Source organism: Pan paniscus, chromosome 18 (assembly GCF_029289425.2).
Source record: "Pan paniscus chromosome 18, NHGRI_mPanPan1-v2.0_pri, whole genome shotgun sequence".
Lineage (NCBI taxonomy): Eukaryota > Metazoa > Chordata > Mammalia > Primates > Hominidae > Pan > Pan paniscus.
In genome coordinates this window covers 68,026,186-68,052,917 of record NC_073267.2, presented here as the reverse complement: position 1 = coordinate 68,052,917, position 26,732 = coordinate 68,026,186, and the positions used below count along the sequence as shown (strand labels likewise).

Sequence of the window (26,732 nt, the reverse complement as noted above, 5' to 3'; positions counted from 1 at the left end):
AAGTAATATTTAGGGTACGAATTGGTCAGTAGATGGAATGCCAGTGTCAAATGTTAAAGGTACACTGATGAGCATTTTTTGTGATATAAAAGTATTCAAATTTTGGAATTGATGTTAAAGTCGTAACTTGGGCTAGTAGGCTGGAAAAATGAAATAAGCTTGGCTTTGAATATGAACTTGTGAGAGAATTGGGTTTGAGGGGATTTTGGATAGAGCAAAAGAGGATTGTTTGTTTTTAATTAGTATAGCAGTTGTAACCTTTTTCCTCTCTCAGATTTTCCCCAAGAACGCTGTCCCGTGGTGCTCGCACCACTTTTATACCCTGAAAAACGGGACATTCTAATGGACAGGATCCTGCCTGATTCCGGAGGGGTAGCTAAAACCATGATGGAGAGCTCTTTGGCTGATTTCATGCAAGAAGTAGGCTATGGCTTTTGTGCAAGGTTGGTAGTAAAATGTGTTAAGCTTCTGATTATTCTTGTGCCAAACATGATGTAATTCTTTAAAAAAAGTCTCTAAAATTCCTTAAAGTTAATCATTTTTTCTTCTCAAGAGGCATGCTTCTAAATTTTAATCTTCCACGAACTAGTGTGTGTGACAGCTGTAAACATCCTGGGTGTTAAATGTTTATCTCCTTCCCCTCACCAGTTTCTCAAAATTAGGAGCCAGAGGTTTCCAGGCTAGTTGCCACAATAGGCATATTTTGGCTTTTGGAAGGAAGAGAGAGCATTGAAGCAAGTTAGTGTTTATGGAACTTGTATCGCTTTACACTTAATGTGACTAATTTTCTCCTCTCTGACCCCCACCCCTCTAATTTCTTCATTCTGCCTTCTTCTGTGGCTTCCTTCCTTTTCTGCCTCTTGCGTATTTTTCTCACTTGCTTAGGGCACCAAAGGATATTGTTTCACACTGTTAGTAGCACTTAAGACTGTGATACACTGGATTATTAATATTTTTCTAAAAGCAAATTATTAAGGGCATTAATGTGCTTTGCTTTGACTTAAAAATCCTTATGTTTTAAAAACTCTCAGACAAATCACATTCTCACTTAGGTTTGAAATAGTGCATTTGTGAGTGTTGTACTTGTGCCTGGCATATAATTTTTGTTAATCAAACTGAATAAGATGCATAGTGAAAAGTTAGGATGCAGGCTGGGCACGGTGGCTCATACCTGTAATCCCAGCACTTTGGGAGGCCGAGGTGGGCGGATCACCTGATGTCAGGAGTTCAGGACCAGCCTGACCAACACGGTGAAGACCCTGTCTATACTAAAAATACAAAAATTAGCTAGGTGTGGTGGCATGTGCCTATAATCCCACCTACTCAGGAGGCTGAGGCAGGAGAATCACTTGAACCCAGGAGGTGGAGATTGCAGTGAGCCAAGATCGTGCCACTGCACTCTAGCCTGGGCAACAAAGCGAGACTTCGTCAAAAAAAAGCGAGACTAACAAAAAAAAGTTAGGATGGATTTTCAAGGCTGTGTACATATCAGAATAATAAAACTCACTGTGGATGTTAAAATCTTAAAGAAGATTGAAGATAATTTTGTTATTGTGAAAGAGAGCGTTACTCATGAGTCTTATTTTCTTCCACTGAATTTTTTTTTTTTTTTTTTTTTGAGACGGAGTGTTGCTCTGTTGCCCAGGCTGGAGTGCAGTGGCACAATCTTAGCTCACTGCAACCTCCACCTCCCAGGTTCAAGTGATTTTCCTGCCTCAGCCTCCTGAGCAGCTGGGACTACAGGTGAGCGCCACCATGCCTAGATAATTTTTTGTATTTTTAGTAGAGATGGGGTTTCACTGTGTTAGCCAGGATGGTCTTGATCTCCTGACCTCGTGATCCACCCGCCTCAGACTCCCAAAGTGCTGGGATTACAGGCGTGAGCCACCACACCCAGCTCTTACACTGATTTTTTAAAATTGTTTGCCTGTTTTAAAAAAATTTTCAGGCTGGGCATTGTGGTTCATGCCTGTAATCCCAGCACTTTGGGAGGTTGAGGTGGGTGGATCACTTGAGGCCAGGAGTTTGAGATCAGCCTGGCCAATGTGGTGAAACCCCATCTCCACTAAAAATACAAAAATTAGCCATGCGTGGTGGTGCATGCTTGTAATCCCAGCTATTTGGGAGGCTGAGGCAGAGGTTGCAGTGAGCCAAGATTGTGCCATTGTACTCCAGTACTCTTGTACTCCACAGGAAGTGGAGCCCAAGCAGAAATACTTGCTCACCTCCTGCTGTGTGGATGGTTTCTAACAGGCCACAGACTGATAACAGTCCATGGCAGGGGGTTTGGGAGCCCACTGCATTGTATCATTCTTACGCCTTTGCATCCTCATAGCTTATCTCCCTTCTAACAAGTGAGAACATACAATATTTGGTTTTCCATTCCCGAGTTACTTAGAATAATGACTTTTGCCATTTTCTTAGTGAAGTAGATGGTTTTTACATTCCTAGCTGTATAAATGTAACAAGAAATAACACTTACTGCTCTGCCTGTTTTATTTAGTAAAACTAAGGCTTTCAAACAAGGTTCATTTAATGCCAGAATTTCTCAATCTCGGTGTTGAGGCTGGTAGCATTTTTCTGAAGTTACATTTCTGTTTCAGTATTGAAGAATGTCGCAATATAATCGTGCAGTTTGGTGTTCGGGAGGTCACAGCTGCCCAGGTTGCAAGGGTTTTGGGAATGATGGCTCGAACTCATTCAGGATTAACAGATGGCATTCCATTACAGGTGTGTTGAATTCAGCTATTTTACCAAGTGAGTTAATGTCCTGTCCTCTTTATTTTTTTTTTATTAAATTACAGTATGATTGATTGTTCTATCGACCAGAAGTGAACACATGGAGTAGTTGGGTTTGTTTAATTCAAGTTTTACTTCTACAGAGTATTTCTGCTCCGGGCAGTGGGATCTGGAGTGATGGGAAAGATAAAAGTGATGGAGCACAGGCACACACATGGAATGTAGAAGTCTTGATTGACGTTCTTAAAGAACTGGTGAGTATATGTGATGATGATTTTTGATTTGTGGTATTTGAATGATACAGTCCAAAGAAAGCAAATTTTTAAGAATTTTCCACCTTCGTTAACTCAAAAAGTAATAAAGTGTCCAAGTTAATTGTGTACTGCAGGCAGTATGTAACCAAATTTAAATTTTTTCATTAGGGTTGTTACCTTGTAATTTGGGGTGCTACTTCTAAGTTACTCTTGTTTATGGTGGATAAGAACAATGAAAATCATAATTATCTTGCCACTTCTACTTCGGTTGCAAACTGAATAAAAAATAAAGTACCTCTACTAAAATATTGAAGGGCTTAAATAAGACATAAAGGAATTGAACTCTATTTATTTTTCCTTTTGCTATGTTGCCCATATTGGACTTTAACTCCTGGGCTCTAGTTAGTGATCCTCCCACCTTTGGGAGCAAAGCGTTGGGATTACAAGCGTGAGCCATTGTACCTGGCCTAGAATGGAACTTTTGTTTTTGTTTTTGTTTTTTTTAGACGGAGTCTCACTCTGTTGGCCAGGCTGAAGTGCAGTGGCACGATCACAGCTCACTGCACCCTCTGGCTCCTGGGTTCAAGCAGTTCTCCTGCCTCAGCCTCCCAAGTAGCTCGGTCTACAGGCATGTGCCACCATGCCTGGCTAATTTTTGTTGTTGTTGTTGTTGTATTTTTAGTAGAGACAGGGTTTCATCATGTTGGCCAGGCTGGTCTCAAACTCCTGACCTCAGGCAATCCGCCCTCCTTCCAAAGTGCTATGATTACAGGCATAAGCCACTGCACCTGGCCCTAGAATGGAACTTTTAGATATTAAAAGGTAGTGTGATAAGCCGGTTGTGGAGGCTCACTCCTGTAATCCCAGCATTTTGGGAGGCTGAGGCAGGTGGATCACATGAGGCCAGGAGTTTGATACCATCCTGGCCAGCATGGCGAAAACCTGTCTCTACTAAAATTTTAAAAAATTACCTGGGCATGTTGGTGTACTTCTGTAATCCCAGATACTTGGGAGACTGAGGCACGAGAATCTCTTGAACCGAAGAGGCAGAGGTTGCAGTGAGCTGAGATCATGCCACTGCACTGCAGCCTGAGCAACGGAGTGAGACTCTGTCTTAAAAAAAGAAAAAGAAAAAAAAAGAATGGGTTTCTTAAAATTCACATTAAAAATTTTGTAAGTAGAACATCTAAATTGAATTTCAGATTTAATTTGGCCTTTTGGATAATGTATCAAAATATACACACATTCATTACATTTTAAACTGCTTTGGTCTTTTTTAGAATCCAAGTTTGAATTTCAAGGAAGTAACTTATGAACTGGACCATCCTGGATTTCAAATTCGTGACAGTAAAGGACTTCATAATGTGGTTTATGGCATTCAGAGGGGTTTGGGTATGGAAGTGTTCCCAGTAGACCTCATATATAGACCTTGGAAACATGCTGAAGGCCAGGTGAGTGAGTGGTATTTAGCTATAAATGGGGGAATAAAACATGACTTATTCTTTATGTGGTGCCATCTACCCATTGATCGAAATATTCTTGTAAAGTAGAATTTGTTATACATAGCACAGAAAAGCAAGGACTGTCCATAAGTATTGAAGGAATATTATCATAGTTTTAGTATTAGGCAGACTCCTTTAAGGTGTAACTGTCAAAAGGTGTTTTCCCAATAGTTTAATGATGTTCATTTCCAAGGCAACGTTAAGTTTCCCTAATTGGCTCAGAAATGTCTTTTAACAGTTGTTATGATTGATAATCCAGACAGGGTTTCATTATGCACCTTTAATGTGTCTGAATTATGTGTGGTTTTCAAAGGGCAAATAATTAAGATTTTAAACGGGAAATTGCCATGCTAATAACCTTAAGATTGACAATAGCCTAATGAAAACATTTCAGATTTTTATAGCATTCACAATCATTTATGGTGGTAAGCATTTTCTTTCATTGCAGCTCTCCTTCATTCAACATTCCCTTATAAATCCAGAGATCTTCTGTTTTGCTGACTATCCCTGTCATACTGTTGCCACTGATATTCTGAAAGCACCACCAGAGGATGACAATCGAGAAATTGCCACATGGTAAACACTTTGATTCATCTTTCATTTAAAAGATTACTTCTTATTTTGTGAAATATAAAGTTAATAGTAAGCCAAGTACATAGTTAACAGGTTTAAATGAAGCAGTAGTTTTAGTGACCTTACTTATCTTAAGTATTTATAGAGGGGGTTGGTAGATAAATTCTTTTTCAGTCTCTATCGTTAGTTATATCTTGTAAGGTCTGTCTTTAGGTGTTCTTTTAAAAGCATCAAATCTGAAAGTATCAAATGTTGGAAAGAGATTTGTACTTCCTCCTTTCTCCCTTAGTATTGAGATTTCTTCTCTGTAGAGCTTATGCCTTTTTTTTTTTTATTATTTGTAAGTTGCTCAAGGTGGCCAACCTGTCAAATCTAATAGTTTTCTTTTCTTTTCTTATTTATATTTTTGGGATGGAGTCTCACTCTGTTGCCCAGGCTGGAGTGCAGTGGCACAATCTCAGGAGTGCAGTGGCACAATCTCAGCTCACTGCAACCTCCGCCTCCCCGGTTTAAGCGATTCTCCTGCCTCAGCCTCCTGAGTAGCTAGGATTACAAGTGCTCACCACCGCCCTGGGCTAAGTTTTATATTTTTAGTAGAGATGAGGTTTTACCATGTTGGCCAGGCTGGTCTTAAACTCCTGACCTCAAGTGATCCATCCGCCTCAGTCTCTCAAAGTGCTGGGATTGCAGGTGTGAGCTACAGCACCTGGCCAAATCTAATGCTTTTCAGCTAAAGTATCTAGTTTCTCTGAGTTCCAGTTTCAAATTTTCGAGGTAGAATCTTAGTCTGGCCTGGTGTGTATATCAGGTTTCTCTTGGAACTCTGTCCCGTCATTCCTCTCTGTGAATGTGTGAAGAAAGAATGGTACAAGTACTTTCATCATTTTTGAAGTACGCAGGGCTACAGGGAAAGAGCGCGGCCTCTATTTATAGAGGGGGTTTATCTACCAACCCCCTCTATAAATACTTAAGATAAGTAAGGTCACTAAAACTGCTTCATTTAAACCTGTTAACTGTGTACTAGAGCCCTTCCCCAAAGGGATCTAGTTCATAATGTATCTTCAATTTTTTTCTATCTATACCCTCCCAGAACACATTTCTGTTATTGATCAAATAATTGTCTTTACTTTTTTTGGTGGTGGTGTGTCCTTTTCTTAGGTGGTAGCCAACATTAGATTTGTAAACTTGCTTATTTTTTTCCTTACGAGTCTAATGTATATAGTAGTGTTTCTTCTTCATTTTATTTGAACAGATAAAGGGCTCTTTCCATTTTTATAAAGCTTAAATACCATTATCACATTAACAAATAACAGTTCCTTAATATAGCTAGTTATTTACATTTAAGTTCCCCAATTGGCTCAAAAATGTCTTTTAAAAATTTCTATGATTGAGAATCCAGACGCAGTCCATAGTTTCTTTTATTCTGTAAATCTGTCTTTGTTCTGTCTTTTAAATTTATTTTTTGCCATTGATTTGATAGAGAAATACAGCATTTGTTCTCTAGTCTACCCCATGTTATTTTCTTACCTGTTTTCTCATGGTGTTTACTTCATTCTCTATCCCCATGGTTTTCATGGGCTGAGGATAGAGTTAGATCTTCAGGCTCAGTTAAAGTCAACCAGTTTCAACCTCTTGGGGCAAAAATAATTCTTAAAGAGAGTGCTGTGGACTTCAAACTTCTAATATTAAAACATGACACCAACTTGGTTTTGTGCTTACAAGCTGGTATCACTTATTTTGAAAATTAATCTGTATACTTGGATTTTCATTGATAAAGCATGTTTCTTCCTTTCTCGTTAGGAAGAGCTTGGATTTGATTGAATCTCTGCTGAGGCTTGCAGAGGTTGGGCAGTATGAGCAAGTCAAACAGCTCTTCAGCTTCCCTATCAAACACTGTCCAGACATGCTGGTATTGGCCTTACTACAAATTAACACCTCTTGGCATACCTTGCGCCATGAACTTATCTCCACTCTGATGCCAATTTTCCTTGGAAACCATCCTAACTCAGCTATTATTTTGCACTATGCATGGCATGGGCAGGTAAGATGTGACCGTGTGCTTACCATTTTTTCATCTGAATAATTGACCTTCTTTGGAGTGTTGAGGAAGCTCAACCAGAGAAATTTTTTTTTGCATCTCTGAATTATTATGACTTTAAAAGTCATACTGTCATAAAACTTGTTTTATCTTTTAGAATCATGTGAGCAATAAAATACAAGATCCCAAAAGCAAGGAGGCAAAATAATATTTAATAATTTTATTTTCTTTCCTTTTTTTTTTTTTTTTTTTTTTTTGAGATGGTGTCTTGCTCTGTCGCCCAGGCTGGAGTGCAATGGTGCAGTCTTTCTCACTGCAACCTCCATCTCCTGGGTTCAAGTGATTCTCCTGCCTCAGCCTCATGTGGAGCTGGGATTACAGGCGTGCATCACCATGCACGGCTAATTTTTGTATTCTTAGTAGAAGTGGGATTTCACCATGTTGGCCAGGATAGTCTCAAACTCCTGACCTCAAATGATCCACCCACCTCGGCCTCCCAAAGTTCTGGGATTACAGGTGTGAGCCACCACACCCGGCCAATATTTAATAATTTCAATATTGAGAAAGGTCTGTATTGCTAGGGCATCACTTTCCTTTTTATGCGAAGGAGCTTAAACATCTATCATGGAGGCAGAAGGTATTGATGTCATATTTTCACAAGAAATGAGAGATCACAGATCAATTTTTAATTAGCACTCTTTTCTAATTTATCTAAATCCAACATTTACATTTTATTTCAGTTTGTGCTGAAATGCCTTTCAAGCCCCTGTGCTTTTTACCTCTAATTTTGTAGAATGTATTTGGCAAGTAAGTATTCTTTTGTCCACTGATTTTTTTTCCCTCCCCTACTTTTTTTTTTTTTTTTTTTTTTTGAGAGAGGATCTTGCTTGCCCTGTCACCTAGGCTGGAGTGCAGTGATGCAAACATGTCTCACTGCAGCCTCAACCTCCCAGGCTCAGTCAGTCATTCTGCCTCAGCCATCCTAAGTAGATGGGACCACAGGCACATGCCACCATACCCGGTTAATTTTTTGAATTTTTGTAGAGACAGAGTCTTGCCCTGTTTCCCAAGCTAATATCCTACATTATATGATACATGCAGAAAAAAAACTTTCTTCCCCTTTACCCCGAGTGCCCTTTTTAGCTACTTTTTATCCTTTACCCATTCTTGGAGTAGTTTATATTATATACAAGTGCTTTTTACAAATTAGTGAAATAAGGCTCTTTATTATAAGTGAAAAATGTTAGCCTTAGTTCTAGGTCATTCAGTTAGTTTCCCCTCCTTTCCTAGAGACTCAATTAACATTGTAGACTTTAACAGTTTACAAAATGCGTGATAAACATTTAACCAAGCATTTGCAGTCCAGATGGTCTTCATTCCTTTCTCACCATAGCTGTGAGGTAGAAAGGGCTGGTAAACGAGCTGCATCTCCTCACTTGTGATTGAATACTTGTTCTAGCAGACCATCTGCCACTCTAGGACAATTAACTGGGATATTACTTAGATATAGCAATAGTAGTGGTCTTGCTGTTGTTTCTATGATAAATACTCACTGAGTTCTAGATATTTGCATCATTCATCGTTGTTTCTGAAAACCAGGCTACCTGCCAGTAAAAAAAAAAAAGAAATGGAATAAAAAAAATCAAAGATTCTTGTTTGTGGAAATAAGATTTAGAATGTGTGTACAGGCACCACTCCCAGAAGTAGTGATACATCCAACACTATAATGTGCAACATCAGAAATAGTTACCTTAAATTGTTTTGTTTTTATTTATATACCAGTAATTTGCATTTAAAGTAATTATATAAACTTGATGTAACTTCATGTTCACATAATCTAGTTCACATTTGTGTTTCTGAAAATGATAGGCAGACTTAAAATAGGACAAATAAGTTTGTTGAATGACTATATGACCCAAGTTTAGGAACAGGCTTTATTTGGAATATGTGGAGGTAACTTGGCTTTCCCATAAAGAACGTCATGGTAATTGCATAGTTTGAGGCCTGAACTTAATGTCAGCACAGGTATACCTGATTTTTATACAAGTTCTAGTAAAATTAACTGGGCATTTGTAATAATATCTATCACAGTGTTTAGCAGTATTGCTATTTAATCTTTCTTCCCCTTTTTAGGGACAGTCTCCCTCAATTCGCCAACTTATCATGCATGCAATGGCAGAATGGTACATGAGAGGGGAGCAGTATGATCAGGCCAAATTGTCTCGAATACTTGATGTGGCCCAGGACTTGAAGGTGAGTTCAGAGGGACAGACTGACACCAGTTTATTTACTAATGAGAAAAAAAGGCCGGGCGCGGTGGCTCATGCCTGTAATCCCAGCACTTTGGGAGGCTGAGGTGGGCGGATCCACAAGGTCAGGAATTCGAGACCAGCCTGACCAAAATGGTGAAACACCATCTCTACTAAAAATAGAAAAATTAGCCGGGCGTGGTGTGCGTGCCTGTAATCCCAGCTACTCGGGAGGCTGAGGCAGGAGAATCGCTTGAACCTGGGAGGCGGAGGTTGTGGTGAGCCAAGATTGTGCCAGTGCACTCCAGCCTGGGTGACAGAGTGAGACTCCATCTCAAAAAAAAAGAAAAAAAAAAGGAAAAAAAGTAAATGCTTATGTAACAAAGATGCTCTAGGAATAATTCACATGTGACTAGCTCCTAGAATGAGATGAGATTTAGAGGTTTCTTAAAAAGGATAGGAAGGAGAGTGGCTTTAGGTAGATAAAAGTGTTTTTATTTTTGATTGGTCTTCCATATATTGTAAAGCTGTTTTATAGTGAAAAGTTAGCTTTTCTCATAAGTTATGTTAGATACAGTTTTTGGGGAAACTAGGCATGTTTCTTCCCTTAAGCAACTCTGTGAGAATCAACAGGATCTTTTGATGAATTACTCTGTATCTTTTTTTTTGGAGACAGAATCTTACTCTGTCGCCCAGGCTGGAGTGTAGTGGTGCCTCTTGGCTCACTGCAATCTCTGCCTCCCAGGTTCAAGTGATTCTCCTGCCTCAGCCTCCCAAGTAGCTGGGACTACAGGCGCCTGCCAACGTACCTGGCTAATTTTTTAATTTTTAGTAGAGACAGGGTTTCACCATGTTGGCCAGGCTGGTCTTGAACTCCTGACTTTAGGTGATCCACCCACCTTGGCCTCCCAAAGTGCTGGGATTACAGTCGTGAGCCACCACGTACAGCCTAGACTCTATATTATTAATCACTAGGTGCATTAATGTACTGGTGATATAGTTGTGCTTAAGCCTGTGTTTAGATTTTGAAAAATGGGTAGGGATAATTATTCATGCTTTGAGTCTTGTTCTGCTCTAGGTTTAGTTATTTTAAAGAGCACGGTGAAGTTTGTTTGGAAGGTAGTGTCATGTATTCACCTTTAAAATGTGATCATTATTTTAGAAAATAATGACTAATGTTACCCCTGAATTGTGCTTAGCTGTTTAAATTGTGACCAAGGAAGTATTAGCAGTGTGTTTTATTTGAACTTGTTTGTGGAAAGCGAAAAACAGAATATGGGACAGAGATAGTTACTTAATTGCTCCACTTGCATTATCTAATATGCTTTGTCCTTTAGGCCTTGTCAATGCTGCTAAATGGTACTCCATTTGCCTTTGTTATTGACCTTGCTGCACTTGCTTCACGTCGTGAATACCTCAAACTTGATAAGTGGCTCACAGATAAAATTCGAGAGCATGGGGTAAGCAGGATTTGTTCATTTATTTTTGCTCTTAAATTTTGGTGGCTAAAATGGCTATCAAGTACAACTTTTAAAATTTGTGCAGCAGTAATAAACTAAAGAAAAATTTAAAAGAAACAACTTTTTTAAATGGCAATGAAGATGTTACTTATTTTGGATTTTAGTTATAGTGCTTAGTAGTTATCTTTAATCCAAAAACATTTAAGATCAATTTTAAATACACTGAGAGACTTTTCTATTCTTCAGGAGCCTTTTATCCAGGCGTGTATGACTTTTTTAAAGAGACGGTGTCCTTCTATTTTGGGCGGACTTGCCCCAGAAAAAGACCAGCCCAAAAGTGCTCAACTTCCTCCAGAAACTTTGGCGACAATGTTGGCCTGTCTGCAAGCTTGTGCAGGGTAAGAAGTACATACATGAATATGACTTTTTTTGAATTGGATTATATGAATAATTGTAGACTTGCGGAAGAAGAGGTTCAGTGAAAGTGACAGCAGTTTAAAATGGTCCAATGGTTTTAAGTCCAAAGTCCTATACTATTTATGATACATACTAGATCCATTTGAGTTAAGGTTTTGTAGCTGGTGTGAGATAGAGGTCCAAATTCATCTTTTGCATGTGAATATCCAGTTGTTCCAGCAGCATTTGTTGAGACCACTACTTTGCCTTTTGAATTATTCTTAAAAAAAGCAATTGCCCATAGTGCATGGGTTAGTTTGTGGTCTCTCTCTTTTAAGTGGCAAGGTCTTGCTGTCGACTAGGCTGGAGTACAGTGGTGCAATCATAGCTTACTGCAACCTCAAACTCCTGTATTAAGTGATCCTCCCACCTCAACCTCCCAAGTACCTGGGACCACAGGCACGTGCCACCCACTCTCAGCTGGTTAAATTTTCTTCTTCTTCTTCTTCTTTTTTTTCTTTTTGTAGAGATGAGGTTTCAGTATGTTGCCCGAGCTGATCTCAAACTCCTGGGCTCAAGTGATCCTCCTGCCTCAGCCTCCCAAAGTGCTGGGATTACAGGTGTGAGTCACCATACCTGGGCTATTTTTCGTTTCTTAATTCTGTTGATCTGTGTCTCAAAGGCCAGTTCCACAGTCTTGATCACAATAGGTTTTCAGTAAGTTTTGAAATTGGGGATTATGAATTTCCCAGCTTTGTTGTTTTTTAAAATTGTTGCAGCTCTTCTCGGTTCCTTGAATTTTCCTAAAAAGTTTAAGATCAGCTAGTTAAGGCTGGGTGCGGTGGCTCATGCCTGTAATCCCAGCACTTTGGGAGGCCGAGGCGGGCGAATCATGAGTTCAGGAGATCAAGACCATCCTGACTAACACGGTGAAACCCTGTCTCTACTAAAAATCCAAAAAAATTAGCTAGGCGTGGTGGCGGGCGCCTGTAGTCCCAGCTACTTGGGAGGCTGAGGCAGGAGAATAGTGTGAACCCAGGAGGCAGAGCTTGTAGTGAGCCGAGATCTCGCCACTGCACTCCAGCCTGGGCGAAAGAGCGAGACTCCATCTCAAAAAAAAAAAAAAAAAAAATTGCAAAATAGCCTACTGGGAATGTTGAGAGGATTACGTTGAATTTTTAGCTCATTTGGGGGAGTACTGCCGTCTTAATAACATTGTCTTTTTAATCCGTGAATCTGGGATGTTTTTCTACTTATTTAGGTCTTTAATTTTTTTCTTTCTTTCTTTCTTTCTTTTTTTTTTGAGATGGAGTTTCACTCTTGTCACCCAGGCTGGAGTGCATTGGCATGATCTCGGCTCACTGCAACTTCTGCCTCCCGGGTTCAAGTGATTCTTCTGCCTCAGCCTGCCGAGTAGCTGGGATTACAAGTGTGCACCACCATGCCCCACTAATTTTTGTATTTTTAGTTGAGATGGGGTTTTGCCATGTTGGCCAGGCCGGTCTCAAACTCCTGACCTCAGGTGATCTGCCACCTCAGCCTCCCAAAGTGCTGGGCTTACATGTGTGAGCCACTACGCCTGGCCTCTTTAATTTTTTTCAGTGATATTTTTTCATTTTCAGTGTACATCTTGTACTGATTTTGTTAAATTTATTAATTATTTTATTTATTTAACTTAATTTTTTTTTCTTTTTTTTTTTGAGACAGAGTCTTGCTCTGTTGCCCAGGCTGGAGTGCAGTGGTGCGATCTTGGCTCACTACAACCTCTGCCTTGCAGGCTCAAGTGATTCTCCTGCCTCAGCCTCCCAAGTAGCTTGGACTAGAGAGACATGCCACCCCTCCCAACTAATTTTTGTATTTTTAGTAGAGATGGGGTTTCACCATGTTGGGCAGGCTGGTCTCGAACTCCTGACCTCAAGTGATCTGCCTGCCTTGGCCTCCCAAAGTGCTGGGATTACAGGCATGAGCCACCACGCCTGGCGTTGACTTAATTTTTGTGTGTGTGTGTATGTCACCCAGGCTGGAGTACAGTGGCATGATCATGGCTCACTGCAGCCTCCACCTCCCCCCTCAAACTCTGAAGTAGCTGGCATTACAGGTATGCACCACCATGCCCAGCTAATTTTTTATTTTTTGTAGAGACAGGATTTCACTGTCTTGCCCAGGCTAGTGTTGAACTCCTGGGCTCAAGGCATCCTACCACTTTGGCCTCCAGAAGTGCTGCAATTGATTACAGGCATGAGCTACTGCACCTGGCCTATCTTTGTAGATCTATCTATTATTGAAAGTGGAGTACAGAAGTATTCAATTTTTTTTTTTTTTTTTTTTTTTTTTGAGATGGAGTTTTGCTCTTGTTGCCCAGGCTAGAGTGCAGTGGCATGATCTCGGCTCACTGCAACCCTCCGCCTCCTGGGTTCAAGTGATTCTCCTGCCTCAGCCTTCCAAGTAGCTGGGATTACAGGCATGCGCCACCACGCCTAGCTAATTTTGTATATTTAGTAGAGATGGGGTTTTTCCATGTTGGTCAGGCAGGTCTCGAACTCCTGACCTCAGGTGATCCGCCCGCCTTGGCGTCCCAAAGTGCTGAGATTACAGGTGTGAACCACCACGCCCAGCCCAATTTTTTTTATTTTTAATTTTTTATTTTTCTGAGACAGAGTGTGCCTCTGTCCCCCAGGCTGGTGTGCAGTGGTGTGATCTTGGTTCACATCAACCTCCGCCTCCTAGGTTTAAGCAATTCTTGTGCCTCAGTAGCTGGGATTACAGGTGCTCACCATCACACCCAGATGATTTTTAAATTTTTAGTAGAGATGGGATTTCACCATGTTGGCCTGGCTGGTCTCAAACTCCTGACCTCAAGTGATCCACTCGCCTCAGCCTCCCAAAGTGCTGGGATCACAGGCGTGAGCCACTATGCCCGGCCTCCTATTATTTTAACTGTCTTTTTCTCCCTTCAGTTTTGTCAGTTTTTCCTTCATGTGTTTGGGGCTTTGTTTTTAAGTACATGTGTTTTTATAATTGTTACATACTTCTTTATTTTATTATTGTTTTTGAGATGGAGTCTTCTGTCTCGCTGTGTCACCCAGGCTGGAGTGTGGTGGCACTGTCTTGTCTCACTGCAACCTCCTCCTCCCACGTTTCATTGATTTTCCTGCCTCAGCCTCTGGAGTAGCTGGAACTACAGGCGTGCGCCACCATTTCCAGCTAATTTTTTTTTGTACTTTTAGTACAGATGGGGTTTCACCATGCTCCCCAGGCTGGCCTTGAACTCCTGACCTCAGGTGATCTACCCACCTTGGCCTCTCAAAGTGCTGGGATTATGGTCATGAGCCACTGTGCCCGGCCTTAATGGTTACATATTTCTGATGGATTGACCCTTATTGTAAAATGTCTTTGTCTCTATTAACAGTTTTTTTCTTAAACATTTGTTTTGTTTGATACTAGTATAACCATTATAGTTCTCTTATGGTGGTTTGCTTGGTATATTTTTGTTTTGTTTTGTTTTGTTTTGTTTTCTCAAGCTATATGTGTCTTAATTTGAAGTAGGTCTCTTTTAGAGAAGGTATGGTTGGAGCGTGTTTGTGAATTTGTGTTTGTGTTTACTACATTCTGCCTGTCTTGCATTTAATGTATTTATTGATAATATAGGGCTCTTTTGCTATTAATCTTTCTATCTCTTGTCACTTTTGTTCCTCTGTTCTTCCATTACTGCCTGTCTTACTGTTAAATAGATATTTTGTAGTGTACCATCTTAACTCCTATGTTTCTTTGACTTTATTTTTTGTTTTGTTTCTTAGTGGTTGCCTTGGGTATTAAAACTAACATTTTAACTTACTCCAATCTTTTAGTTTTGGTAGGATCCAAAAATTTCGTTTAGTATGGCTTTGTCCCCTTCCCCTTGATTTTTGCCATTATTGTCATGCAAATTATACCTTTACACATTATGTGATCACCAAAAGGTTTATAATTCTTGCTTCATGCAGTTATTTTTTTGAGACAGAGTTTCATTCTGTTGCCCACGCAGGACACGATCACAGCTCAGTGCAGCCTCAACCCTCCAGACTCAAAGCGGTCCTCCCAGGTAGCTGGGACCACAAACATGTGCCACCACACCTGATAAATTTTTTTATTTTTTGTAAAGTTGAGGTCTCAGTATGTTGCCCAGTCTGGTGTCGAACCTCTGGGCTCAAACTGATCTCCCGTTTTAGCTTCCCAAAGTGTTGGGATTACAGAAATGAGCCACTGCACCCAGCCCAGTTGTTCTTTAATTAGGAGATTTATACTGTCCTTTGTATTTACCTGTGTATCTTTGCCAGTAGTTTTTCATACGGATTCAGGTCAGTGTTCAGTGTCTTTTCATTTCAGCCAGGATTCTTGAATTTTTCTTGTTTCAGCAGGATTGCTAGCAATGAATTACCTCTTTTTGTTATCTAGGGAATATCCTAATTCCTCCTGTATCTTTGGGGATAGCTTTGCCAGATGAAGGATTCCTGGTTGGCATTCCTTTTCTTTGAACATTTTGAATATGCTCCCCCACTCCTTTCTGTCCTCCATGGTTTCTGATGAGACATCAGCTGTTAATTTATTGAGTATTGTATGTGATGAGTTGCTTCTATCTTGCTGCTGGTAAGATACTCTCCTTGTCTTTTTTCTTTCATCAGCTTGATTATGTTATTCTAGGTATGAATCTCTTTGAGTTTATTCTACTTAGAATTTATTGAATTTCTTGGGTGTCTAGATTAATGTTTTTAATAGAATTTATCGGGTTTTCAGTCATTATTTCTACAAATCTTTCCGTACCTTTTTCTTTCCTTGTACTCCCATTATGTTTGTGGTGGCACACTCAGTAGTGCTCCACATGTCCTTGAGTTCTCAGCCCCCATCCCCCCACCCCCCTTTTTTTCATTTTCTCAGGCTGGATAATTTTAATTGATCTATCTTCAAATGAACTCTTTTGTCTGCTTGAATGTGTGGTGGGACATGTGGTTAGTGAAACTTTATTACAGTTACTGTACTTTTTCTGTTTGGTATGTTGTAGAGTGTAGTGTCTGATGGGAAAAAACGAATTTCTGTTTTTTGTTTTTGTTTTTGTTTTTTGTTTTTTTTTGCTAATTTCTATGGACATGCTTTTTGAGATAGTATTCCTATGTTTTCCTTCAGTTCTTTTGATATATTTTCCTTTAAATGTGTTCTGTAGTGGCTGGGTGTCATGGCTTCAGCCTATAATCCCAGCAGCACTTTGGGAGGCCAAGGTGGGTGGATCACTTGAGATCAGGAGTTTGAGACCAGCTGGCCAACATGGCAAAACTCCGTATCCACTAAAAATGCAAAAATTAGCCAGGCATAGTGACGGGCGACTATAGTCCCAGCTACTTGGGAGGCTGAGGCAAGAGAATTGCTTTTGAACCCAGGAGATGGAGGGTACACTGAGCCGAGTTTGTGCCGCTGCACTCCAACCCGGGCAGCAGAGTAAGACTCTGTCTCAAAAACCAAAATAAAATGAAAATAAATGTGTTCTCTGAACCTATTTAAGGTAACTGATTTGAATTCCTTGTCTAATAAGTCCAACAGCAGTGTTTCCTCAAGGATCATTTCTACATAGCTTTCCAGCCCTTTGCATGGGACACCCTTTTGTTTCTTTACAAGTCTTGTAATTTTTTTGTTGAAAACAGACAACTTTAAATAATATGGCATTTCCTGAAATCAGATCTTCCTTCTTCAGCAGAGCACATTGTTCGTTATTGCCCTTTTTTTGTTTAGTGACTTTCCTGAACTAATTCTGTTCTTTATAATAGTTGGCTACTGAAGTTCCTGCTTGGTTAGCCTTGTTGTCAGCTAAGATTGACAGAGATTTTCTTAAACCTAATCTTGGGAATCAATTCAGCACTAAGCCAGGCAATTCACAGCCACCTTAGTCTTTACTTCCAAAGTTTTTTTTTTCTCTCTCTTTTTCTTTTAAATCGAGACAGAGTCTCGCTCTGTCGCCCAGGATGGAGTGCAGTGGCACGATCTCGGCTCACTACAACCTCCACCTCCGGGGTTCAAGCGATTCTCCTGCCTCAGCTGAGTAGCTGGGATTACAGGAGCATGCCACCACGCCTGGCTAATTTTTGTATTTTTAGTAGAGACAGGGTTTCACCATGTTGGCCAGGATGGTCTCGATCTCTTGACCTCGTGATCTGCCTGCCTTGGCCTCCCAAAGTGCTGGGATTACAGACAGGCTTGAGCCACCGCACCCGGCTCAAAGTTTTTCTTTACAGATTTTTTTTTTTCTCGAGATGGAGTTTCGCTCTTGTTGTCCAGCCTGGAGTGCAGTGGCACAATCTCGGCTCACTGCAACCTCCACCTCCTGGGTTCAAGTGATTCTAATGCCTCAGCCTCCCGAGTAGCTAGGATTACAGGCATGCACCATTACGCCCAGCTAATTTTGTATTTTCTTTAGTAGAGACAGGGTTTCTCATGTTGGGCAGGCTGGTCTCAAACTCCCGACCTCAGGTGATTCGCCCGCCTCCCAAAGTACTGAGATTACAGGCGTGAGCCACCGTGCCCGGCCTTCTTTACAGATTTTTAGTTAGCCTGTAGTTTGCTCCAACTGTAGTAGTCTTCCACCTCAGATAGGCAATAAGTTTAAAACAGTTACTTTCAAATGTTTTTTGCAAACACCTCATGCAGAAAAGGTTTTTGTTTGGGTCAGTTTTCAGGTCAAATCCAACCTTGTCATTGTGTTCTCACACAGACTCCCTATACAGATGAAATAATGACAATTCACTGAGAAGGAGGCTTTGAAGATGTTTTAACCCTGTTTTGATTCACCTCTCAGGCTTCTGGTTTTCATTGTGATTGAGGGCTGTCAGCTTCTAAGCTGGCTGTGGAGCTGGAGATGGGAATAATAGGGCAAATTAATATGCTAGAAAGCTTGATAGTCTCTTGAATAAAAATTTCCCACTTGTTATAAGCCTTTGGTTAACTTCCAAAGTTCTGAAAAAGTTGATTCAGACACTTTTCTAGTTGCTTTTATGAAGGAGAGGAAGTCAGCCCATACCCTGTCATTTTGCTTTATGAGAAGGTTTTTTTTTTTTTTTTTGAGATGATGTCTTGCCTCCAATTACCTGGGATTACAGGTATATGCCACCATGCATGCCTATTTTTTAAATTTATTTTTATTTTTAATTTTTTGTGGAAATGGGGCTTCACCATGTTGCCCAGGATGGTCTCAAACCCCTGAGCTGAGGCACTCCTCCTGCCTTGGCTTCCGAAAGCGCTGGGATTATAGGTATGAGCCACCACGCCCGGCCAGCATTATTTCTTTTTGTTGTTGTTTAAATAGTCTCGCTCTATTACCCAGACTAGAGTGTAGTAATGTGATCATGGCTCACTCGTGGGCTCAAGCAGTCCTCTCTGCATCCTAAAGCGCTGGGGTTATAGGCATAAGCCACCTGTGCTCAGCCTTTTTTTTTTTCTTTCTTTTTTTCCTATGAGGTCTTACTGTGTTGTTGTACAGTCTGAAGTACAGTGCATGTTCACAGGCACAATCATAGCTCAATGCAACCTTAAACTCCTGGCTCAGTCTTCCTGCCTGAGCCTTGTGAGTAGGTGGTCCTATAGACGCATGCCACCATGCTTGGCCTGATGGTCTTTTTGGCTGTTATAATTAGAGAGAAACGTGCCTCTAATACCTAGTAGTGTAGAAACCAATGATACTAGGCTGGGCGCGGTGGCTCACAGCTGTAATCCCAGCACTTTGGGAGGCCGAGGGTGGGTCACCTGAGGTTGGGAGCTCAAGACCAGCCTGATCAACATGGAGAAACCCCATCGCTACTAAAAATAGAAAAATTAGCCAGGCGTGGTGGCGCATGCCTGTAATCCCAGCTACTCGGGAGGCAGAGGTTGGGGTGAGCCAAGATCTTGCCATTGCACTCTGCCTGGCCAACAAGAGTGAAACTCCGTCTCAAAAATAAAAAAAAGAAACCAATCATACTGGCTAAACATTCCACAGTGCACAAGACTGCCTTGTACAACAAATAATTATCCATTCCAAAGCACTCTGCTCTATAAGCTCTAAATGTTCTACAGTTTCAAGTTCTAAAGTGTAACCTTTTACATTTATACATTTTAATCCATCTGCAGTGGAATATTCTGGAAAGTTAATTGCCTGTTAAAATTGCGCAAAATGTTTTTATTGTAAGAAGGCAGTTTACCTAACTTCCAGGTTTCAATTAATTTCTTTAATTGATCTATTAGCAGTACTTGTTGAAAAATTTAATAAGATAATGTATCCAAAGTATTTTGAGTCCATACTGATGATAATAAATGCCAGAGAAGGAAAGTTATTTCAACTAATAAATATAGAAGAATTACAATGGAGTTGTAATCTTTAATGTGTGTTAATAGTAATGGATATATGTTTGAAGAGCAGGATAATTATGTAGTTTGAAAATATCTCTCCACAAATTACATTGTAATTACAAAGGGGGAAAACAACTTCAGTGGAGAAACCTGTCAGATACCATGTTAGTCTACTGATCAAAGTGATCACCATCCGAAACCTACATCATGTGTTTCATAAAATGCACTGAGAAGAATACAAGGTAATTTATTCTGTAAGGTTATAATACCTAATTTGAATTTAGAACATCAGACAAACTCAAATCAAGGGACATTCTACAAAACAACTGACTTGTACTTTTTTTTTTTTGAGGCAGGGTCTTGCTCTCTTGCCCAGGCTGGAATGCAGTGGTGCGAACTCGGCTCACTGCAACCCCTGCTTCCTGGGTTCAAGCAGTTCCCTCAGCCTCCTGAGTAGCTGGGACTACAGGCGCACACTACCACACCTGGCTAAGTTTTTGTATTTTTGGTAGAGATGGGGTTTTGCCATGTTGGCCAGGCTGCTCTTGAACTCCTGACCTCAAGTGATCTGCCCACCTCTGCCTCCCAGAGTGCTGGTATGACAGGTATGAGCCATTGCACTTGGCCCTGAGTTGTACTTAAAAAAATAAAGTCAAGAAGAACACGTAAAGGCTAAGAAAATCTTTCAGATTAAATGACCTGAAGAGAGGTGACAACTTAATGCAATGGGAAAAATAGCTTTGAAGAGCATTGTGGGAATAGTTGGTATAATGTGAACATGGCCTATTTATTTTATCATTGTTAAGCTTCTGATGTTTGATTTTACATGGCTATGTAGGAAAATGTTTTTGTTCATAGAAAATATATAGTGAAGGCTGAGCATGGTGGCTTACACTTGTAACTCCAGCACTTTAGGAGGCTGAGGTGGGCAAATTGCTTGAGCTTAGGAGTTTGAGACCAGCCTGGGCAATGTCGCGAAACCCCGTCTCTGAAAAAAACATTTAAAAATTAGCTGGGCATGGTCTGTATGCGTGGAGTCCCAGCAGCTGGGGAGGCTGAGGTTGGAGGATCATCTGAACTCAGGAGGCAGAGGCAGAGCCATAATTGTATCACTGCATTCCTGCCTGGGCGACAGTGAGACCCTGTCTCAAAAAAAGAGGAAAACATGTAGTGAAGCATTTAGGGATAAATTCATGGTATATCCAAACCAATGCTTCAGGGCGAAAAGTATAGAAATAATGGTTAGGTTAATAGGGCAAATGTATACCATTGGCATGAGAAGCATTTGTGGGAGTTAATTGTAATATTCTTGCCACTTCTTTTATTTATTTATTATTTATTTATTTTTTTGAGACGGAGTTTTTCTCTTGTTACCCAGGCTGGGGTGTAATGGCACAATCTTCGCTCACTGCAACATCTGCCTCCCAGGTTCAAGCGATTCTCCTGCCTCAGCCTCCCGAGTAGTTGGGATTACAGGTGCGCGCCACCATTGCCCAGCTAATTAATTTTTTGCATTTATAGTAGAGATGGGGTTTCATCATGTTGGCCAGGCTGGTCTCGAACTCCTGACCACAGGTGATCCTCCACACCCGGCCAATTCTTGCCACTTCTAAGTTTGAAACTGTGTAAGAAATAAGAATTTATCCCTAAATAGTAAAGGTGAATATTTTAATTTACCATATTTTATTCTAAAGTGCCCATTTTATTTTTCTTCCTACTTTAACATTTCTGAAATGATGTGTCTCATTGGTGATGTGTCTTATATTACAATTGGTGGAATTACTTTTTTTGTTTTTGCATAGGACATAAAATATTAGTGTGGCTTACACAATTGAAGGCATTTTGGATTCAATGCAGTATAATATAATTACCATCTACTGCTTGGTACCCTGTTTTTCTAACCCATGGCACTGGTCTTTTTGGAACAGTTTCTTTTTAATTTAGTGGTTTGTTTGTTTGCTTTTGTTTTTGTGATTGGTAAAATATAGGTGTGGTTTTAAAGTCAAAACTCTAAAGCAAGATACATTTGGAGAAATCTTCCTTTGAACTCTGATACCTCTACCTTGTTCTCCTTTTCTCCTGTAGTTAGTCACTATCATTAATATTTTTGGGTTATCTTATATTAAAAACAAATACATACTTATTCGTATATTTATCCCTATCCTTCACTGTAGAAGAGATAATATGCAACTTGCTTCTTGATCTTATATCCTAGAGTTCACTCCATACAATTAGAGAGCTTCCTTATTTCTTTTACTTGCTGCATAATACTCCATTGAATGGCTGTTCTGTACTGTAGTCAGCCAGTCTCCTACTGGTGGAAATTTGCATTGTTTTCGCTTTTGTATCACATACAGTGTTGCAGTGAGCAGTGTTTTGCATCCATCATTTTTACCAATGTATAATTGGACTACTAGAAGTGGATGTGTCAGAATAATAGGTAAATTCGTCTGCGATTGTGTTAGGTATCGCAAAATTTTCCTCCTTAGGGATTTTTCTATTTTGTAAAACCAGCAGTGTTATTGCATCTATTTCCCCACAGCCTTGCTAATATAGTATGTGCCTGTTATTATGGTGAGATATGGGACAACATGGAGATACGGTATCTCTATGAAGTTTTAATTGTTGAGTATTTGGAATGCAGATACATTTGTAAATGAAGCTTCAGAGGACCACTTGTTTCCTTAAATTTGAAATACTTTTAATTATTTTGAGCATTTTTGTGGAAACTAATGTTCTACTTGTTTCTAAAGTAAATAAGTAGACCAATACCTTTAGGAGTATAAGGCTCCCTTTTTTTTTTGTGGTCTGCATTTCGTAACAATAGGAATGCATTTCTGAGATATGTGTCATCAGGCAATTTTGTCTTTGTGTGAGCATTATAGAGTATACTGTAACAAACCTAGATGGTATAATGTACTGTATACAGTTTGCCTATGTGGTATGGCCTATTCCTCCTAAGCTACCAACCCATACAGTGATGTTACTATACTGAATATACTGAAGGCAATTATAACACAATGGTATTTATATTTTTAAACAGAAAAGGTACAGCAAAATACATTATAATATGTGGGACAACCATTGTATATGTGGTCCCATATACCATTTTGTTGACTGAAATGTCATTATGTGGTACGGGACTGTATTTTTCTTCCTGGCTTCAGTGGACATAAAATAACGCGTTTATTTCATTTGTTGTCTGTGTTCAGACTATTGTTATTTTGCTATTGGCACAAGTACAAATTTTCATAGATTTTTCTCTATTGATTTAATGTAATATAGGCTTATTCAGTACTGTTAGCACCCTAGTCTTATTTTTTTCCCCCCAAATGTGAAACAGCTTTCTTTTCTGAGTGATCACTTTTACTTCTTAATGCCAGTAGTAACATTCTGAATTTAGGTGGGAAGATTTAAAGACTAAGTTCATGTACAGCTGCTACTGCTTTTTTTTGTTGTTTAAGATGGAGTCTCGCACTGTCACCCAGGCTGGAGTGCAGTGACGCGATCTCAGGTCATTGCATCCTCTGCCTCCCGGGTTCAAGCGATTCTCCTGCCTCAGCCTCCCGAGTAGCTGGGATTACAGGCACCTGCCAACACACCCGGCTAATTTTTTGTATTTTTAGTAGAGACGGGATTTCACTGTGTTGGCCAGGCTGGTCTCAAACTCCTGACCTTGTGATCCGCTTGCCTCTGTCTCCGGAAGTGCTGGGATTACAGGTGTGAGCCACCGTGCCTGGCCGCCCCCCCCCCCCCGCTTCTTTTTTTAATTTATTTTTTTTAGAGACAGGGTCTTGTTCTTTCTCTAAGACTGGAGTGCATTGATGTGATCATAGCTCACTACAGCCTTGAAATCCTGGGCTCAAGCACTCCTCCTGCCTCAGCCTCCCAAGTAGTTAGGACTACAGGCATGTACCACCACACCTGGCTAATTTTTAAAATTTTTTGTAGAGATGAAGTCTTGCTGTGTTCACAGGCTGGTCTCGAAACTCCTTCCTCAAGCGATCCTCCCACCACTGCCTCCCTCCCAAAGTGCTGGGATTACAGGTGTAAGCCACCTCCACCTCCCAGCTACCATGTAGAGCCTCTTTTTTTTTTTTTTTGATACGGAGTCTCACATTCTGTTGCCCAGGCTGGAGTACAGTAGTGCAATCTTGGCTCCTGGGTTCAAGCAATTCTCCTGCCTCAGCCTCCTGAGTAGCTGGGATTAGAGGTGCCCGCCACATGCCTGGCTAATTTTTGTATTTTTAGTAGAGATGGGGTTTCACCATGTTGGCCAGGCTGGTCTTGAGCTTCTGACCTCAGCTTCTGACCTCAGCTTCTGACCTGAGTTTCTGACTTCAGGTGATCTGCCTGCCTCAGCCTCCCAGAGTGCTAGGATTATAGGCATGAGCCACCGCACCCGGCCCGAGTAGAGCTTCTAAATACAAAGGACCCCATAGTTGTATGAGGCAATACAGATTGAGTATCCCTTCTTTGAAATGCTTGGGGTCAGAAGTATTTAGGGTTTTGGTTTAAAAAAATTTTTAAAAACCATTTGCATTATACTTACTTGCTTAATATACACCTCAAATTCCAAAATTCAAACTCCGAAATGCTACAATGAGCATTTCCTTTAAACATTGGCATTCAAAAAGTTTTAGATTTTGTAGCGTTTGGGATTCAGATTTTCAGATTTGGGATGCTCAACCTGTAATAGCAACCTAAGATAGGAAAATTGGTTTAATTGTCAAGTAAACATTTACCCTACTTGACATTTGTTTTAGAGGTCAGTCACTGCTTCATGTGGTTGTTAAAGTTAATTACTATGCATGGTGTTTTTGTCTATAAGTACATGTATTATCTTAGACTGTGATATACTAGTATAAAAATTGCATGCCTGTTTGCTTTGATATGTCTGGGTTTGGGCATAATTTTTGACAAAATGGTTGAAGCTATGGAATGTTTTCTGGAAAATTTTAATATATTTTGGTTGTACTATATACTAGTTCATTTCAGAGGTGCAAATTAGTTTCAAGAGAAAGCCAGTACTCAGAAAATTCTAGTGATGAGTGACAGATGCAGAGGGATGGGATGTGGCAGAAATTTAGCTACATGTTCCACCAAGTTTTCTTTCCGCTTTCCCTTCTCATCTCTTACCCAGGCTGAAGTGCTGTGGTGCAATTATAGCTCATTGCAGCCTCGAACTCCTGGGCTCTATCAGTCCTCCCACCTCAGCCTCCCAAGTAACTGGGATTACAGGCACATGCCATGACATCCAGCTAACTTTTTTTTTGAAGACGGAGTCTTACTCTGTCACCCAGACTGGAGTGCAGTGGCGCGATCTCGGCTCACTGCAACCTCTGCCTCCCAGATTCGAGTGATTCTCCTGCCTCAGCCTCCCGAGTAGCTGGGACTACAGGCATGCGCCACCATGCCTGGCTAATTTTTGTGTTTTTAGTAGAGACGGGGTTTCACCATGTTAGCCAGGCTGGTCTCGAACTCCTGACCTCAGGCAATACCCCCGCCTTGGCCTCCCAAAGTGCTGGGATTACAGGCATGAACCACTACGCTCAGCCTCGACTTTTTAATACTTATTTAATATTTGTAGACATGGGGTCTTGCTATCTTGCCCAGGTTGGCCTCAAACTCCTGGCTCAAGCAATCCTTCCGCCTCAGGCTTTCAAAGCAGTGAGACTACAGGTATGAGCCACCGTGCCCAGCCTCGACAAAGTTTCTTTATTAGAAAATCGAATTGGTACTCGGGAGGCTGAGGCAGAAGAATCGCTTGAACCCGGGGGGCAGAGGTTGCAGTGAATTGATATCGTGCTACTGCACTCCAGTCTGGGTGACAGAGTGAGACTCCATCTTAAAAAAAAAAAAAAATCAGATCGGTTGGTTTACTTACATGTGCTAGAGAATAGGAACTGATATTTTTTACCTTTTCCCCTCTATTTTAGGAGTGTTTCTCAGGAGCTATCAGAAACTATCCTCACCATGGTAGCCAATTGCAGTAATGTTATGAATAAGGCCAGACAACCACCACCTGGAGTTATGCCAAAAGGACGTCCTCCTAGTGCTAGCAGCTTAGATGCCATTTCTCCTGTTCAGGTAAACGAGTGCTACATTTGATACATCTTCATTTGCCATAGATTTGGAATAGAATAAGCTCCTATGTCATTAATAAATTGTCTGAATTTATTACATTTTAGATAACTGCATGTCTAGCATCCACTTATTTTAAAGGAGATATGTAAATAGGCATTGTAGTTAAGAATAGATTTTATCATCAAATAGAACGTGACTCTAAGAGGAAATATACAGACAATTTATTTAGGTAAATGAAGAGGGTTTCTTTTTAAAATATGAATTACGTAGACTCTTGAGACATAAGCACTGCCTTTGAACCTGATGTGTCTTGTTTGTAGCTTCACGGGCCAAGCAACAGTGCTAGAGCATAACGACTTGTTATAACTGGGGCTCTTCAGCTCTCAACTGAACTGCTCTTTTAAAAACAAGGTACATTTAAGTTACTCCCTGACATCAACCACCCCCTTCTCTCTGGGAGCAACATATTGCGCTTCTATTTTCAGATGCATTGAATGGCAGATTGGGTTTTAAGGAAAGAAAGAGGCTAAAAGTTAGTGATTCAGTGGCTACTTCCCTATAAAAGGCATTTGCTTGTCATTTTCTATAGCCATGAAGGTATGAAGTAGTGCCACACACTTAAGCCTGGAAGTGCAGTTATTAGATATTTTAAAAATACATATTTGGGTGAATAGCATACCTTGTTTTTGTTTTCAAAATTGGAGCTGATCTTCCCCCACCTCAAAAATCCCCAAATTTCGACTAAATTTATTTTGGGAGATTCGTTTCTAATTTCTAATACTTTTATTTATGTTGAAACTTACTTAAATTTAGCTTGATTGTTTTAAAGTGGCTTATTGGAATTTGTGAGGATTTATTAATATAATAACTGTCCCATGTCACTACTAAATGTTTAGTTTAGGGCAGTTCATCTTAAGTGTTGTTCATTAGATTTTGTAGCCCTTTTTATCGCTCTGTTATAGGTTGAGCATCCTTAATCTGTAAATCCAAAATGCTCCAAAATCAAACTTTTGGAGCACTGACATGACACGCCACAAGTAGAAAATTCCATACCTGATCTGATGCTACGTGTTGAGTCAAAACATAGT

At 40.3% G+C, this 26,732-nt stretch overlaps 1 protein-coding gene and 1 non-coding gene across 8 annotated transcripts in view; both read left to right on the top strand.

The window, feature by feature from the left end:
- Positions 1–26,732, top strand: part of CNOT1 (CCR4-NOT transcription complex subunit 1) — a 79,720-nt gene that overhangs the window by 13,870 nt on the left and 39,118 nt on the right. For all 7 annotated transcript variants that reach the window (XM_055099169.2, XM_008977355.6, XM_024925887.4 and 4 more), the window contains exons 7-16: positions 275–443; positions 2,604–2,730; positions 2,883–2,993; positions 4,274–4,444; positions 4,944–5,071; positions 6,869–7,109; positions 9,240–9,359; positions 10,693–10,815; positions 11,062–11,213; positions 25,497–25,647. In XM_055099169.2, coding sequence (XP_054955144.2) covers positions 275–443; positions 2,604–2,730; positions 2,883–2,993; positions 4,274–4,444; positions 4,944–5,071; positions 6,869–7,109; positions 9,240–9,359; positions 10,693–10,815; positions 11,062–11,213; positions 25,497–25,647 — 1,493 coding nt within the window. The remainder of the gene's footprint in view (positions 1–274; positions 444–2,603; positions 2,731–2,882; positions 2,994–4,273; positions 4,445–4,943; positions 5,072–6,868; positions 7,110–9,239; positions 9,360–10,692; positions 10,816–11,061; positions 11,214–25,496; positions 25,648–26,732) is intronic.
- LOC112437460 (small nucleolar RNA SNORA50) lies at positions 25,928–26,063 on the top strand. Its single transcript, XR_003026066.1, has one exon. It is a non-coding gene; the product is annotated as a small nucleolar RNA SNORA50 (small nucleolar RNA).